This window comes from Notolepis coatsorum (genome assembly GCF_963971535.1).
Source record: "Notolepis coatsorum genome assembly, chromosome: 3".
Taxonomy (NCBI): domain Eukaryota; kingdom Metazoa; phylum Chordata; class Actinopteri; order Aulopiformes; family Paralepididae; genus Notolepis; species Notolepis coatsorum.
Genome location: NC_140167.1, coordinates 189,417,134 through 189,432,852, shown reverse-complemented (window position 1 = coordinate 189,432,852; position 15,719 = coordinate 189,417,134). Strand labels below are relative to the sequence as shown.

At 45.3% G+C, this 15,719-nt stretch overlaps 1 protein-coding gene across 2 annotated transcripts in view; it reads left to right on the top strand.

Annotated features, from left to right (window-relative positions):
* The window catches only part of ppp2r3b (protein phosphatase 2, regulatory subunit B'', beta), an 87,837-nt gene extending 72,164 nt beyond the window's left edge, over positions 1–15,673 (top strand). The window contains exons 12-14 of one of the 2 annotated variants that reach the window (XM_084310544.1): positions 4,122–4,234; positions 5,000–5,106; positions 14,549–15,673. In XM_084310544.1, the coding sequence (XP_084166670.1) occupies positions 4,122–4,234; positions 5,000–5,106; positions 14,549–14,645 (317 nt within the window). In that variant the 3' untranslated portion in view covers positions 14,646–15,673. Of the gene's footprint in view, positions 1–4,121; positions 4,241–4,999; positions 5,107–14,548 lie in introns of both variants that reach the window. The other variant, XM_084310545.1, reaches the window with a different exon arrangement.
* Positions 15,674–15,719: the final 46 nt, after the last annotated feature.

The window sequence follows — 15,719 nt, the reverse complement described above, 5'->3', positions numbered from 1 at the left end:
CTCCATAAACTGCAAATGGTCCAAAATTCAGCCGCCCGCCTCCTCACTAACACCCGGTCCCGCGAACACATCACTCCTGTCCTCCACTCCCTCCACTGGCTCCCGATCAAACACCGCATTAACTTTAAAACACTACTCCTCACCTTCAAAGCCCTCCACAGCCTGGCCCCCCCCTACCTGACTGATCTCCTTCTCCCCTACCGCCCCACCCGTTCCCTCCGGTCCTCCTCCACTGCCTCCCTCACTGTCCCGACATCCAAGCTTAAAAACTTCGGAGATCGGGCCTTCTCTCGCACTGCACCCCGACTCTGGAACTCCCTCCCCCAGTCCATCAGAGACTCCCCTACACTCTCCACCTTCAAAGCTCGCCTCAAAACCCACCTGTTCTCCCTTGCCTTCAACCCCCCCCACCCCTAAACCCCCCCCTCCCCTCCAACCTGATTGATATGTCTCCAGTTTTTTTTTTTGTGCCATCAGGCTGTCTCCCCCGTTCCCCCCATGGTCTCATGTTCCTTTTGTTTTTGTTTCTTTGTTGTTTTGTTTTTGTTTCTTTGCTTTCGTTTCTTTGTTTGTACCCCTGCTCCCGACTACTGTCAGCGACTTCGGGTTATTGAGAAGCGCTATATAAATTAAATGAATTATTATTATTATTATTATTATTATTATTATTATTATTATTATATTATTATTATTATTATTATTATTATTATTATTATTATTATTATTATTATTATTATTATTATTATTATTATTATTATTATTATTATTATTATTATGTACAATGTTCGATGCAGAATAGAAGACACACACAGGGTTCCTATGCAGGTCTAGAAAAATATGGCAAATTAACTCAATGATTTCTAGGTCTTACATTTAGTCATTTAGCTGACTCTTTTATCCAAAACTACTTAGAAGTTCTGTACAACAAGTCAGCAGGAAGAGTACAACTCTCATCTTTAAAAGTTTGTGCATGGTCTTCGAAGTCTCTAAGCATGGGGAAATATTCCTCTCCAGCTATTTCTATGTACGTAGTTAAGTAAGGGATAATGTATAGCTACGAGGTCATTGTCGCAAAATAATTGACCGACACGTAGTTTAAAATACCGAGCCGCTTCGGCGAGGTGTTTTAAACGTCAGTGAAGGTCAATTATTTTGCGACAATGACAGAGTAAAGCTATACATTATCCCGCTTATTACATGGCTAACTTACTAACAATATACCTAATTCATTTGACAAATCGCAGTTGTTCTGTGGCTCTGTCAGCCCAAATAAAGTGATTATTATTATCGCGGGCAGCCTCTGTTCTGGCTCCGCTGTAATCTACACACACTCTGCTGTCAGTGCAGCCGCGGCAGGTGTGTCTGATTTGCTGCACTGATGTGGGCTTGATTGCGAACAGCTGCGCACATCGGTCATTATTGTCCCACAGCGGTCATTATTGAAAAATAATGACCGCTGTCGGGGGGCTATTGACCAATCACAAGCATTTCGGCGAATGTGAAAACGCCATGTAATAATTTGACATATTTTGGTATTCACTCAAATGTATAATTTATTCTAAGAATAATCTTCAGCTTTAGTGTGATTTGGCCTAGTTGACGGTCATATTGCCAAGCCAATATTGGCATATATCCTACTGGATGCAAACCAAAAAGAAAAGAAAAAGAATCTTCAAATCCAGTCAAGTAATCAAAAGTCTGGAAATGTCTGGCATTTTTTAGATGGAAAATGTGTAGGCGGGAACCTCGCCCACACACCGTCGTATATGTTGAGTTTTCTTCCCGTAATGCCAACGGCAGACAGCCACGCACGTGTTAAGTCCATGCCTGGCCGGCTATTCATCATCAGCTGAGGAGACGGCAATAGAAGAGAGATGGATTGATCTGTCCTGGTCGGCTGTAGAATCCCCGCTGCCAACTGTCTGTGTCATCATCTCCCCTGTCGACAACAACCCTCCAGCGATTTAGGTCTTTAGGACAACATACTTTTATCTGAAGGGAGCATAACGTTCCTGTTAAACTGTCTGCGGGGTATTAAAAAGTATTTAAAGGTAGTATATTCATAATTAGAAAGTCTTACATTTCATTTGCACACTATGCACAGGTATTACACTTTTTGGGGGGCAGCCCGGCTGTCGGGAGATCAAATAATATTGAATATATTAAATGTTTTTGTATTCAAGTCGTAGATTTTTGGCGGGGCTGCCGGGAGCGTGGTACGTCTGGCGAGAGCTTGTATGGAACTTTTTTGGAAAAATACCTTTTTGCTAGTATGGTCGTGAAATTTGTCAACCCTTGTGCATCCCTAGCAATGGTGGAACTCACTGGGCTTAAGAGATGAAATGATACATCATGTTTAAAGCCATATAATTTTAACTGTTTACTATTTAAAAAAAAATATTCTACCCATGATTAACAGTAATAGCATAATCTCAATATATCTCTCAACAGATTACTCATATTTATGAATTATAACCACTCAAACCTGTGTTTGTTTGATACAACGTGTTTTTTCATCGAGAAAAAACGGATAAATGTTGTTTTTTACCATATTTCTCATATTTTTTTTGATAAATTACATTTAGAAATATCTCGACGAAATACCTCTGAATACGAATAAAAAAAAATATTAAAGATTCGATGACTAGTTCGGCCAGAAACGGCGTTGAGGCGAAACGTTACAAAGTTTTTTCTCATCGAAAAAAACTGATGAATGTTGTTTTTTACCATATTTCTCATATTTGTTTTTGATAGATTACATTTAGAAATATCTCGACGAAATACCTCTGAATACGAATCAAAAAAAATATTAAAGATTCGATGACTAGTTCGGCCAGAAACGGCTTTGAGGCGAAACGTTACTAAGCGCTCAACTTATCCAAATCTGGTGCGGGCGGTTCCAAGTTGTTTTGCGGCAGAAATCTTGGACTTGCCTCGCTGTTGGGAAGAGAACCAGACCTGCTCCGTGCAGGACACTTCCTCGTTGGCGCGCGCCGGCTTTGGGGGGCTTGTGTTTCGGCGTGTGGCGCGCTGTCGACTGCGCGGTCCGGTTCGTCTCTGGTTCTGTCTCAGAAAATCCACTCGCCCCCCCCCCACCACCACCCCAAACGATGTCTCCGGCGTTTCAATCACTAGCAGCCCGGTACAGCATATCTCACCTCCCTTGAATTGTGGCAAAGTTATCTGTGGAGCGATTACGCCACCATGCGTTTTACATCGGTAACAGCACATCCTGACCTAGACAGGGTCCTTAGCTCGTGGAATATGCAAAGGTTTGGAAGATATATCGAGAATTGAACGAATAAGAGCATATTTAAAAATGGTTAAAAATGCCGTTTTAACATGGGAGCGGACGGAGAGTAGAAAAAGGGACCAGGGGTAAAGAAGGCAGTAAATACTGTAACTATTTTTCTAGAGTGTTTCATGTTATAAGCTTTTCACACAATGAACATATATGTAAAATTAAGATATTTACCCAATTTCATGAAATAATAATAAACACAGACACCGCTGTGCTCACACACACACTCAAAATATTTCTAAAAAGTAGAAAAAAGGACCAGGGGTACACAAGGGTTAACACGTCTTAAATGTAACTGGTTTAAATCCTGATACCCTGTTTAAAGTGGGTAGCCACAGAAGGAGTCACACCCTTAAAGAAACACGCCAACATTTTGGGAAATTAGCTTACCATCTTCTCCAGAGAGAGACAAGAAGATAGATAGCGGTTTCCTCTCTGTGCGTTCAGTAGAAGGCTATCTCGCTGCACGTTAGCCTAGCTTAGCACAATGAATGGAAGCGGACATGGCCGGTTAGCCTTCAAGAGAGGTGTTAGTTGGACAATGCCTAGGCTAACCGGCCATGTCCGCTTCCATTCATTGTGCTAAGCTAGGCTAACGTGCAGCCAGATTGCTTTCTACTAAACGCACAGAGAGGAAACTGGTATCTATCTTCTAGTCTCTCTCTGGAGAAGACGGTAAGCTAATTTCCCCAAATGTTGGCGTGTTCCTTTAACTTTCTGGCATTGCAGACACACTCGACCAACTGACCTCTTATGAGACGATGACTTTTTCAAGGTGTTTTTAGGCTGACATTTCCCCTCCTGTCTGATCTCTGTCCAGGTAAGATCACCCTGCAGGACCTCAAGAGGTGCGGCTTGTCCCACGTCTTCTTCGACACCTTCTTCAACATCGAGAAGTACATGGACCACGAGCAGAAAAACCCCTTCTCTGTTGTAAGGGTAATATCACTGACGGATAACCTTTTATCCAATAAGACTGTATTCATCAAGCATCTTGGAGTGGTGATCTGAGACCAGTCACACGGGGGAAGTTGATATGATCACGTGACCCGAGCCGTCTGATCCCAGATCAGTACTCCCTATTCTTAAAAGTATGATAAATATGTGCCAACTCCATACAGATCTGTACACATTGTTGAGTGTATTATCTGTTGGGTCTATCAGAAAGGCGCAAAATACACAAATTCAAGACGAGTGATTTTCAATTGTAAGAAAAGCACAGGGGGAAATGACATGGTTTTGCGTAGGGCTGATCTGAATGCTTTGAAGCTTCAATCGCTACCCTGGTAATCCATGTCACAATCGTTATTCTAATGCGTTGTTTTCTTGTTGTTTTTGGTGCCGTTTCTTTTTTTACCCCTCCAAAAATGTGCCTACATCAGCATAAGAATGGAAATCCAACACAAATTTTGAGAATTGGTTCTTCTCAGACAATTGAAACTCTCGTGAGACACATTTAGCAATTATTCGACGATAATTACTACTGAAGCTTCGAGGCTCATGCATGATAATTGGGATAGCTCAAATTTTTTTAGAGGACAAAGCAGACTCATCGAGAATAACAACATTCTTACTTAGTATAAAACGATACTCAACAGCAACTTAAACTCTTAAGTGTTTATGAGTTGTTCCAATGTGATATGATCTTGTGATTCCTAGCGAGGTGGGCTTATGGGTAATTTATCTTCCGTTCCTAAGGAGGTGGAGAGTGAGGGTCAGGAAATGTCTGACTGGGAGAAATACGCTGCAGAGGAGTACGACAACCTGGTGGCCGAGGAGACGGCTGGAGACCAGTACAACGAGGGGTAAGGTTCTCTTTAAGACGTTTGATATACCAGCCAGGTGTTTGGGCGGAGTGATGGAACAACGTGACGCTCTGAACTACTTTTATACTGTAGCTACGTTAGCCAAATATTTAAGTTACTGACTCTCTGAACCACGTTTATGCTGTAGCTACCTACGTTAGCTAATTATTAAGTTACTGACGCTCTGAACCACGTTTATACTGTAGCTACTAGGGACGAGTTAGAATATTCGAATTTTCGAATAGTCGATGCCAGTCTCCACATTCGATAAATCTTTTTTGAAGCAACCCATTCTTAGTTAATTCCTTTTTATATTTAGAGGTAGCCTAATTTTCATAGCCTAATAATTTATCTAAAAGATGCACATGCTACTGTTTCTGTTTATTTATTAAAACCGATTGCAATGCAATGCTGTTAGTATAGGCTACGATGGTGAATGGTGTCATTTTGATTTATTGTCGGTCAGCTGAGCCGATCAACATTCTGAAGGATTATCTGAACTTCAGATTCTGAAGTGCCTATTTATGTCCAATACCCTTTGATTTTAATGATCCATTCTATTAAAAAGAATAACTGAATTTAACTGAAACTGAAATTAACAATATATTTTAATATAATTTTAAAGATTAATTCAAGTCAAGTCAAGAGTTTTAATTGTCACGGCATACAAGTATACAATGAAATGCGGGTGGTCTTGCCCGCAACGATGTGCAACAGAAAGTATTTTGTACTTCTGTATGACAACTATTAAAGAAACTTGAAACAATACAGTGGTACATATAATAGAATCCAATAAAAAAAAAACATTGTGCAATAAACAGGTAACGGGTAACATGGTGTGACATCTCGGTATCTGTACATAGTTATTTACAGAGCATATAAGTTATTTACAGAGCATATAAGTTATTTACAGAGCATATCATTAATTAATTGATTGAAAATGTTATTAACAGATTGCAGAATGGGTACAATAAAGTACAGCTCAATACACACAATTGTTAAGGGGATGCAGACCAGAGAGACTTTCATCTTGTTTACATCAGGGTCCCCCATTTTCTACTACCATGCACTCCTCCTACTATACTAATATCTCTTATGTCTATGCAGTCAATACTGCATCACCCAAGTTGCAGCACTGTTTGATCATTGTTACTCAGCTGTAAGAGTCGTACCCTTCCTGCTGACTTATCGTACATAACTTGTAAGTCGCTTTGGATAAAATTGTCAGCTAAATGAATAAATGTACATCGGAGGCCCTCTGAGAGGGGTCGGATGAGGCTACTGACCGGTGTGTTGTGTGGTTTTTAGGAACACCGCAGACTTCTAAAGGCAGGCTGGTCAGGTAAGAGAAGCAGGGTTTAACCTCTCCCTTTCTCTCCAGCCTCGCCTGGTTCTCAAACCCATTCCCAGCTCTGGGCCTCTGTTTTTAATCCAGCATCTTAACACTTTCAGTGCCAGCAGGGGGCGCATGATTTAGCGCTTGAGTGCCGGCGCTCTATTCAATGAGAGGGCGAGCACATTTGCGAACGCATAAACTATATCTTAAATTATGGCTATGTGTCTAATACGCCCGTCGCTTATCAATGACTTGTTTGCACTTTGCAGTCAACATTGTCGAAACGGATTGTTTTTTAATCGGTACATTTCCGTTTTATACCATTTTGAAAAACCTTCGTTTTTGGAAATGTCCAGAAAAAAGGTGATTCTGCAGGAATCGCCCTTTACTGGAATACACAAAAAACGTTGTCATTTTTCGGCCTATTTATGAATCGTTTTCAAATAAACGCTAGATTATCGATAGTATATGTGTACTTATGCACGCTAGAGAAGCGGGCTGAAAAATCGATTATCTTATTTCCTGATCAGCACACACACATACACACATGGGACACGTTGATATATCTGTGAAAAAAGCTCTGATTATCCCAAGACTGGTCAAATAGATTCCTTACCTCAGATCAGATGTTCTCCAAAAAGATTATTCCAATTCCTGATCGCCATTCCAAATATCAATCGCGTTTATTGATCCAACGCTGGGTGCTTGAAACACATATTCCACGCTGTTCTGAGGGTCGGGATGACTGCAATCGGCTCGGGTTACATGCCTGACAAGTTAAATGTGGATTCCGGATTTTCTTTTCCCCATGCGTTTTCATTCAGTCCAATCCAAAGGGTGCATTACCATCCGGGAGACGATAGGGGGCGGTATTTTCCCTGTTCAAGCTCAGAGAGAGTCCCAGTGGTAACGTGAGGCTAGATTGATGAAAAATGAATGGAAATCGCTAATAAAAAAAATAGCGGTTAATAACGAGATTTCTCATCGTTGGCACTCAACGCATGGCATGAACTAACGAGTTTCTCGTGGCTGGCACTCAAAGTGTTAGAGGGGGAGTGGTGATCCGAGACCAGATCGGCTCATAAGTCACGGGGGAAGTTAATATGATAACGTGACCCGGAGCAGTGTGATATGATCTGTACATATTTTGTTGATTTGTTGGGTCTATCTGATGGACGGATCAGAGGCTTGGACGGATCAGAGGCGGTGTACCAGAGCTTGGGAGTCAGTTTGGTTGAACTGGACAGCGGAGTTAATAATAATAATTAATTTAATTTATAGAGCGCTTCTCAGTAACCCGAAGTCGCTGACAGTAGGCAGAGAGAAAAAAACCCATAAACCATAACATAAAACCACAGGGGAAACGGGGTGGCGAGTGTGGGAGAGTCTCTGATGGTCTGAGGGAGGGTGCTCCAGAGTCAGGGTGCAGCACGTGAGAAAGCCTGATCACCAAAACTTTTAAGTTTGGATGACAGGACAGTGGAAGAGGACCCGAGGGAACAGGTGGGGCGGTAAGGGAGAAGGTCAGTCAGGTATGGGGGGGGGGGGGGGGGGCAGGCTATGGAGGGCTTTGAAGGTGAGGAGTAGTATTTTGAAGTTAATGCGTTCCTTGATCGGGAGCCAGTGGAGGACAGAAGTGATGTGTTCACCGGACCGGGTGTTTGTGAGGAGGCGGGCAGCTGAATTTTGGACCATCTGAAGTTCATGGAGGGAGCGGGAGGTGATGCCAGTGAGGAGGGAGTTGCAATAATCAAGGCGGGAGAAGATGAAGGCGTGTATGAGGGATTCAGCGGCAGGGAGGCAGTGTCTAATTTTGGTGATCTTGCGGAGGTGAAAGTAGGAGGTTTTGACGATGGAGCGGACATGGGGGTCGAATGAGAGGGTAGGGTCCAGGATGACACGAGGTTGCGAACTAGGGGGGAGGGGGTGATGGTAGAGTCGATAATGGTGAGTGTGATGGGTCCGGATCTGCTGAGGGTGGTTTTGGTGCCGATGATGAATAGTTCTGTCTTGTCGCTATTGAGTTTGAGGAGGTTATGGGTCAGCCAGGTTTGTAGTTCAGATATGCAGGACTCGATGTGACTGAGCGGTGGGTTGTGGGGGGATTGTGTGCTGATGTAGACTTGGGTGTCGTCGGCGTAGCAGTGGAAGTTGAGGTTGTATTTTCGGATGATGTGACCAAGGGGGAGTATGTAGCAGATGAAGAGCAGGTGGCTGAGGACTGGGCCTTGGGGGACCCCCTGGGTGACTGAGGAGGGGGAAGAAGTGTGGCCGGAGAGGGAGATTAACTGTCGGTGAGGTAGGAGGTGAACCAGTCAAGTGCTGTGCCCTCAACACCCAGTTGGTGCAGCCTTTGGAGGAGGATGGAGTGACACTAAGATCGAGTAGGATCAGGATGTTGAGGGCACCAGAATCGGCGGAGATGAGGAGGTTGTTGACGACTTTGACCAGTGCGGTGTTGGTGCTGTGTGATGGACGGAAGCCAGACTGAAGGGGTTCATAGAGGGTGTTGGACTGGAGATGGGAGTGGAGTTGGGAGGCAGCAATGCGCTCTAGGGTTTTGGAGAAAAAAGGAAGATTGGAGATAGTGCGGTAGTTGGAGAGGTTGGATGGGTCAAGGGTGGGTTTTTTTAGCACAGGGGTGACAGCGGCGAGTTTGTAGATGGAGGGAACGTGGCCTAGGGATAGTGAGTGATTGAAGAGGGCAGTGAGGTGGGGGATGAGAGCAGGGAGGCAGGCCTTGGTGAGAGACTGAGTAGTGGGGAGGGGGTCGAGGGAGCAGGTAGTGGCTTTGGAGGTGGTCATGAGGTCTGTGATGGAGTCAATGGGGGCGAAGGCAGTGAAAGGGGTAGGGGGGATGGAGTCAGGTGGGGGGGAAATGATAGTGGGGGTGGCGGAGTTGGCGACGCGAGCGGTCAGTGAGCTGTTGATTTGGGAGATTTTGTTGAAGGAGAGGAGAAACGAATTGCAGAGGTCGGGGGAGGAGACTGGAGTGTTATTGTCCGGGGTTTGGAGGAGTTTCTTGACAGTGGAGAAGAGGGTCTGGGGGTTTCGGTTGCTGCTGTTGATGATGGTGGATTAGTGGGCATATTTAGCAGCTTGGAGTGCATCACGGTAGGAGGAGATGTGCTGTTTATAGAGGTCAGCGTGGACAGTGAGATGGGTTTTTTTGTAGAGTCGTTCCAGTTGACGGCTGGTCTGCTTCATGGTACGGAGTTCAGGGGTGTACCAGGCGGAGGAGGTGGTGAATGAGACAGTGATGGTTTTTAGGGGTGCCAGTGAGTCAAGGAAGTCAGAGAGAGTGGAGTTGAGCAGGATAGCATAGTCGTCAGGGTTAGAGGGGGCAGAGTCAGGGGGAAGGGCAGAGGATATGGACTGGGACAGAGTGAGGGGGTCGATGGATTTGATGTTTCGGAAAAATATGGTGTGTTTTTTGGAGTGGTGGGGGAAGGGGAGCAGAGAAGAGGATGCAGTAGTGGTCGGAGAGTGGGAATGGGATAGGGTGTGGATTTGATATGGGTAGGGAGGCAGAGCAGACAAGGTTGAGTGTGTGGCCTTTAGTGTGGGTGGGGAAGTTAATATGCTGGGTGAGGCTAAAACAGTCGAGGAAGGAGAGGAAGTCCAGTCGAGTCGAGAGTTTTATTTGTATGCGGCTGAGTGGCGCAGTGGGCAAGGCGCTCGGCACTAACGCAGGAGATGCTGGTATCGAGCCCAGCTCTCGCCGTTGCTACCGGCTTGGCCGGTCGTCATACTAACACATATTGGCAGTGTTAGAGGGTTGGAAAGCCGGTGGGTGGGGATTGGACGTTGTGGACAGCGACTCCTACAGGTCGGTTGGTGCGCCTGTACAGCAGAATCAGGAAGTATCGGGGGCAGCGTGAGCCTCCCACGCGTTACTCCTCGCCACTGAGAGATTGCGCTGTTCAGGTGAAAAGATGCGACAGCTGCCTCCTCGTGTACCGGAGGGGACACGTGATGCAAGGCTTGGTCCTCACTGCAGCCGACCAGTGGGAGGCATAGTCTAGCAACGTTCGAAACAGGGGAGGGGAGAATTGAAGGGAGAATTGGCGAGGCGAAATTGAGATGGGAGAAAAATAGAAAATAAGGAGAAAAAGTGGATAAAAAAAATAAAAAAATTATTTGTCACGGCATACAAGTATACAGTGAAATGCGGGGGGTCTTGCCCGCAACGATTGTGCATAATACAATAATAAGAATCCAATAGGATGAGAATGCAACATTTATAATAATAATACAAGTAATAAGAGTAAAGACATATCGGGTATATGTACATGAGTTTTACAAAAGCATGGTAAGACATGCTAGGTCCTGTGATAGTGCAATACACTGTTAGCTACGGATGAGGCACTGGGTCTTATGTACACTACTATACAATGCTATACAATCTACAGTTATACTATGCGTCCTTATGCTAGCTTGCTATCCATCTGTTTACTATACAAGAACCACTCCCGTTCTTTTCTTTTTTTTTTTTTTTTAAGTGACCTTTCATTGTGTAAAGTGACCATAAGTGTGAGTGTGTGCAGCATGTGTGTGTGCAGCATGTGTGTGTGCAGCATGTGTGTGTGTTCATGTTAAAGTGACTGCTAGTGTGTGGGCGTATACAGTGTGTGTGTGCTCATGTGTGGAGAGTTCAGTGTTCAAGACTCTGATGGCCTGGGGGAAGAAGCTGAGCCGAAGTCTCTGTCCTAGTAGCTGGTGTTCGCAGGCGTTTGCCTGACCGCAGCAGCTTGAATAGGCTGTTGTTGGGGTGGTGAGGGTCTTTCATTATTCTGCAGGCTCTGGATTTGCACCTCTTGTTATATAAGACCTGCAGGGGTGGTAGTGCAATACCCGTGGTACGCTCGGCTGAGCGCACCACTCTCTGTAGGACCTTCTTGTCCTGTGCCGTGCTGTTTCCATACCAGGCAGTGATGTTTCCAGTCAAGATGCTCTCTACAGCTCCGGAGTAGAAGGACTGGAGTATCTTCAAGTTTCAAGTTTCTTTAATAGTTGTCATACAGAAGTACAGAATACTTTTATACAAAATGCTTCTTACTGTTGCGCTCCAGAGACTGTGCAAGACAAGATAAGTATGAAATAAAATAACATAGTATAGCATGTAAATTAGAAGTAAAAAAAAAAATTAGGTCAGTGTTCAGTATAGACATATGTACAATGTTCGATGCAGAATAGACGTAACTGAGTTACCATATAATATACAATATATATATATAATATATAGTATATTAGTGTACTAATATACAATACTATATAGTGCAAGGCAGAAATGGGATGAGGTGCAATTTAGGTACAATTTACAGTAGGTGTACGAGTTGTAGTGCAAATCCTTTATCAATAAATATAAAGTGTGTTTGTGTGATCTAAAGTGTGGAGAGTGGGTGCTGCAGTGTGTTGTTTAAGTGAGTGTGTGCGTGTGTGTGCATTTGATGGTTGTTGCATAGTGTTTATTGTTCGTTTAGCAGCCTGATGGCCTGGGGATAGAAGCTTCTTCTGAGTCTTTCTGTGCTCGCCTTAAGACTCCGGTATCGCTTGCCTGACCGCAGCAGTTCAAAGAGGCAGTTGTTCGGGTGGCTCGAGTCCTTAATAATTCTCTTAGCCTTCCCCTTGCACCGCTTGTTGTAAATGTTCTGGAGGGTGGGAAGCCCCCCTCCAATTGTGCGTTCGGCTGAACGTGTCACTCTTTGTAGTCTGCTACGGTCTTGTGCAGTGCTATTCCCAAACCAGGAGGTGATGTTGCCAGTCAGGATGCTCTCTATTGTACATGAGTAGAAGTTCCTAAGGATCTTCTGACTGACTTGGAACTTCCTTAGGCGCCTGAGGAAGTAGAGGCGTTGTCGTGCCTTCTTCACAACACTGTCAATGTGTGTGGTCCATGTCAAATCCTCGGATATGTGGGCTCCGAGGTACTTGAAACTGTTCACTCTCTCAACCGGTGCCCCGTCGATGCTGAGGGGGCTGTAGTCCTTGACCCCCGACCTCCTGAAGTCCACAATCATCTATTTTGTTTTGCTGACGTTCAGGGAGAGGCAGTTCTCCTGACACCACTGTGACAGGTTCTCTACCTCTTCCAGGTAGGCCCTTTCGTCGTTGGCAGAGATCAGGTTCCGCTGTGCTACGCAGTCATGTGTGTACAGGGAGTAGAGGAGGGGGCTCGGAACACAGCCCCGGGGGGCCCCTATGTTGAGCGTGATGGATGAGGAGGTGCAGTTGCCTGCTCTTACCACCTGGGGTCTGCCCGTCAGGAAGTTCAAGACCCACTGGCAGAGGTCATAGTTCAAGCCCAGGTCCCTGAGCTTGGCTATGAGTTTGGAGGGGACTATGGTATTGAATGCTGAGCTGTAGTCGATGAACAGCATTCTCACATAGTTCCCCTGCCTCTTGTCCAGGTGTGATGCTGCTGTGTGCAGCACATGGGCTATGGCGTCCTCCGTGGACCTGTTGGGGCGATATGCAAATTGCAGAGGGTCCAGGTTGATGGGGAGGGAGGAACAGATGTAGCCCTTCACTAGCTTCTCAAAGCACTTCATGGCTATGGAGGTGAGGGCTACAGGGCGGTAGTCGTTGAGGCATGCGGGCGTAGATTTTTTGGGTACAGGGATGATGGTGGACTTCTTCAGACAGGTGGGGATGACAGCCTGTTCCAAGGACAGGTTGAAGATGTCAGTGAATACCGGGGCCAGTTGGTCGGCACAGACTTTTAGGACGCGGCCGGGGATGCCGTCCGGTCCTGCTGCCTTCCTGATATTCACTTTTTTAAAGATCCGTCTCACCTCATGCTCTGTTACCCTGAACACTGAGTCTCCATCAGCAGACCCCCCCCCCCCCCCCCCCCCATTGCCGTGGTTTGTAGGCTGGTGTTTTTATTCACAGCCTCAAACCTCGCATAGAAGGAATTGAGATCATTTGCTAAGGAGATGTCACTGTTCAGTTTGAGGGAGGTGCCTTTGTAATCTGTCATTGTTCTGAGGCCCTGCCACATGCCTCTAGAGTCAGCCTGTTCAAACTGAAGTTCAACTTTATCCCTGTAACGCCGTTTTGCCTCTATTACTGCTCTCCTGACGTTGTATCTTGCCATCTTGTGTTCTTCCATGTTGCCTGTCACCAGCCCGGTGTTGTATGCTGATGTGCGCACTTTCAGAGCCTCACGGACGGATTTGTCTACCCAGGGCTTTTGATTTGGGTAGATTTTAATTGTGGTGGAGGGGATTGTTTCTTCTACCAGAGTACAGACATAGTCAAGCACCGTTTCAGTGTATTCGTTAATATTGGCTGTGTTATCACGGAATACACTCCAGTCTGTGCAATCAAGTGCAGCTTGGAGTGACTCCTCTGACGTCACGGTCCAATCTTCCCCGATACTCTGAACTTCCTTAACTGTCTCAGGTGGTAGAGGCGCTGCTTCGCCTTCTTTACGACTGAGTCTATGTGTGTTGTCCATGTCAGATCCTCTGAGATGTGGACCCCCAGGTAATTGAAGCTGCTCACCCTGTCCACGGTAGCCCCGTTTATCCTCAGTGGTGTGTGTCAGGTGTGAGGTTTGAGTTGGGTTGGTCAACATGGATGTTAAAGTCACCAGTGAGTACTGAGTAGGAGGCGGGTGGAGGCTATGGTCAGGAGGGCGGTAGAGAAGAAGTGCAGTGATAGAGTTGGGGAGGGAAAAGGCGAGGTATTCAAAGGATGACATGGGAGGGAGGTTTAGGTGCAGTTCAGTGATAGATAGGGAGTGTTTGTGAAAAAGCCCCTCGGCCAGAGAGGCGGGGCTTGGCAATGTAAATGTAGTTTGGGGGGGGTAGCTTGGTTGAGGGAGTAGAAGTCCAAGTTCTTCTCCCTCTTCCTCAATCTTCTCACTGGAACCACTCCTGGGCCGGTTTCTGTCTATTCTGTGCCTGGTTTTCATCAAAACACCCGCTCTGTTGTCGTGTGACAATTAATCCTTCGCCTGCCAAGTGACACGTATTGACCCTCGTGTTTTTCTTGGGTTTTAGAATCAATACGGTGTCTTTTGGATGAGAACAGATATTGGATGTTAACGGGTGACTTCCTGTGAGTTCTAACACGTCTCTTAATTCTGTGTCCAAACAGGACGGAGAACGGAGGACGGAGGACGGAGAAGAAACACTTCTTTGAGATCCCCAATCCACACTTCGACCTGGATGAATACGAATACGTCTTTGAATGACCCTCGACCCTACCGCCTTTTTTCCCTTCTTCTTCTTCCTTGATCCCAACCCCCCTGCCTAGCATTGGGCAACAGCAGCCCCTGGACGCTGGAGAAAAACACAGCGGTGTTGGTGGTGCCACGTGAGGCTCTCCGACAACAGTGACTTCACCCTCTCGGAGCAGTGAGGGGTTCTAAAGACTAGACAAACTTCTTGGTCTCACACCTATGACCAACGACGACGGCCTCGGCAACAGGACATGCCAAACACTGGACAGGAAGGAGACTGGCTGCACCTCTCCATGGCAGAGTTCATGACCTCACCTTTATTATTATTATTCCATCTCCTTCACTCGGATGAATTGAAGATGTTTTATGCCACTGATGATTAGCGTGAATGTTGTGACATCTGAACACTGCTAGTTACTCTGCTTCGCCCGACACGTCCGCCTCACACACTCTGTACCAGGGCTTCAAAATGACTTAACGTCAAAATATTGGCTAATAATATAACATTCCAGAGATGTTAACCAAAGTTGCTCTGTAAGACTGTAAATACTCTCGGTGTACGTTGTATGAGTCGAGTTCTGCAGAAACCCTGTAAATGCCAAACGAGCCACAATTGGGCCTACTGTATATAAACAGAGGCACAATCAAAGTGGCCAGCCATGTGGGTCTGTGTACAATAATGGTTTTAATTAATAAAGGTTCTCTTATCTGTCCAATGTAGGCTTGTGTGTGAAAGCTGGGTTATTTAAATAATTATTAGATGGTTATAAATAGATGTAAATATTTCTGTGTTTGCTGTGTTGTAAATTATTTGGCCAGATTTTGTTTTGGCCAGATAGTAATTGTTTCGTTTTTCTATCTTAAGTATTTCGTTACAATGTACATTGATACAGAAACGGAGGATGCACTTTTAGGGTTTTGTTCAAATAAACATTGAAAAGGGGGTTGTTTTCTTTATTATTGGAAGAGTTGGGAGAAATCTACAGGATTTACTATCAGTTATGTTCCCTACACCGAGTAGGATGGTTGTAATACAAGTTGCACCTAAGTAGAAATGTTAATTAATGGACAGTGGCTCAGGATGTA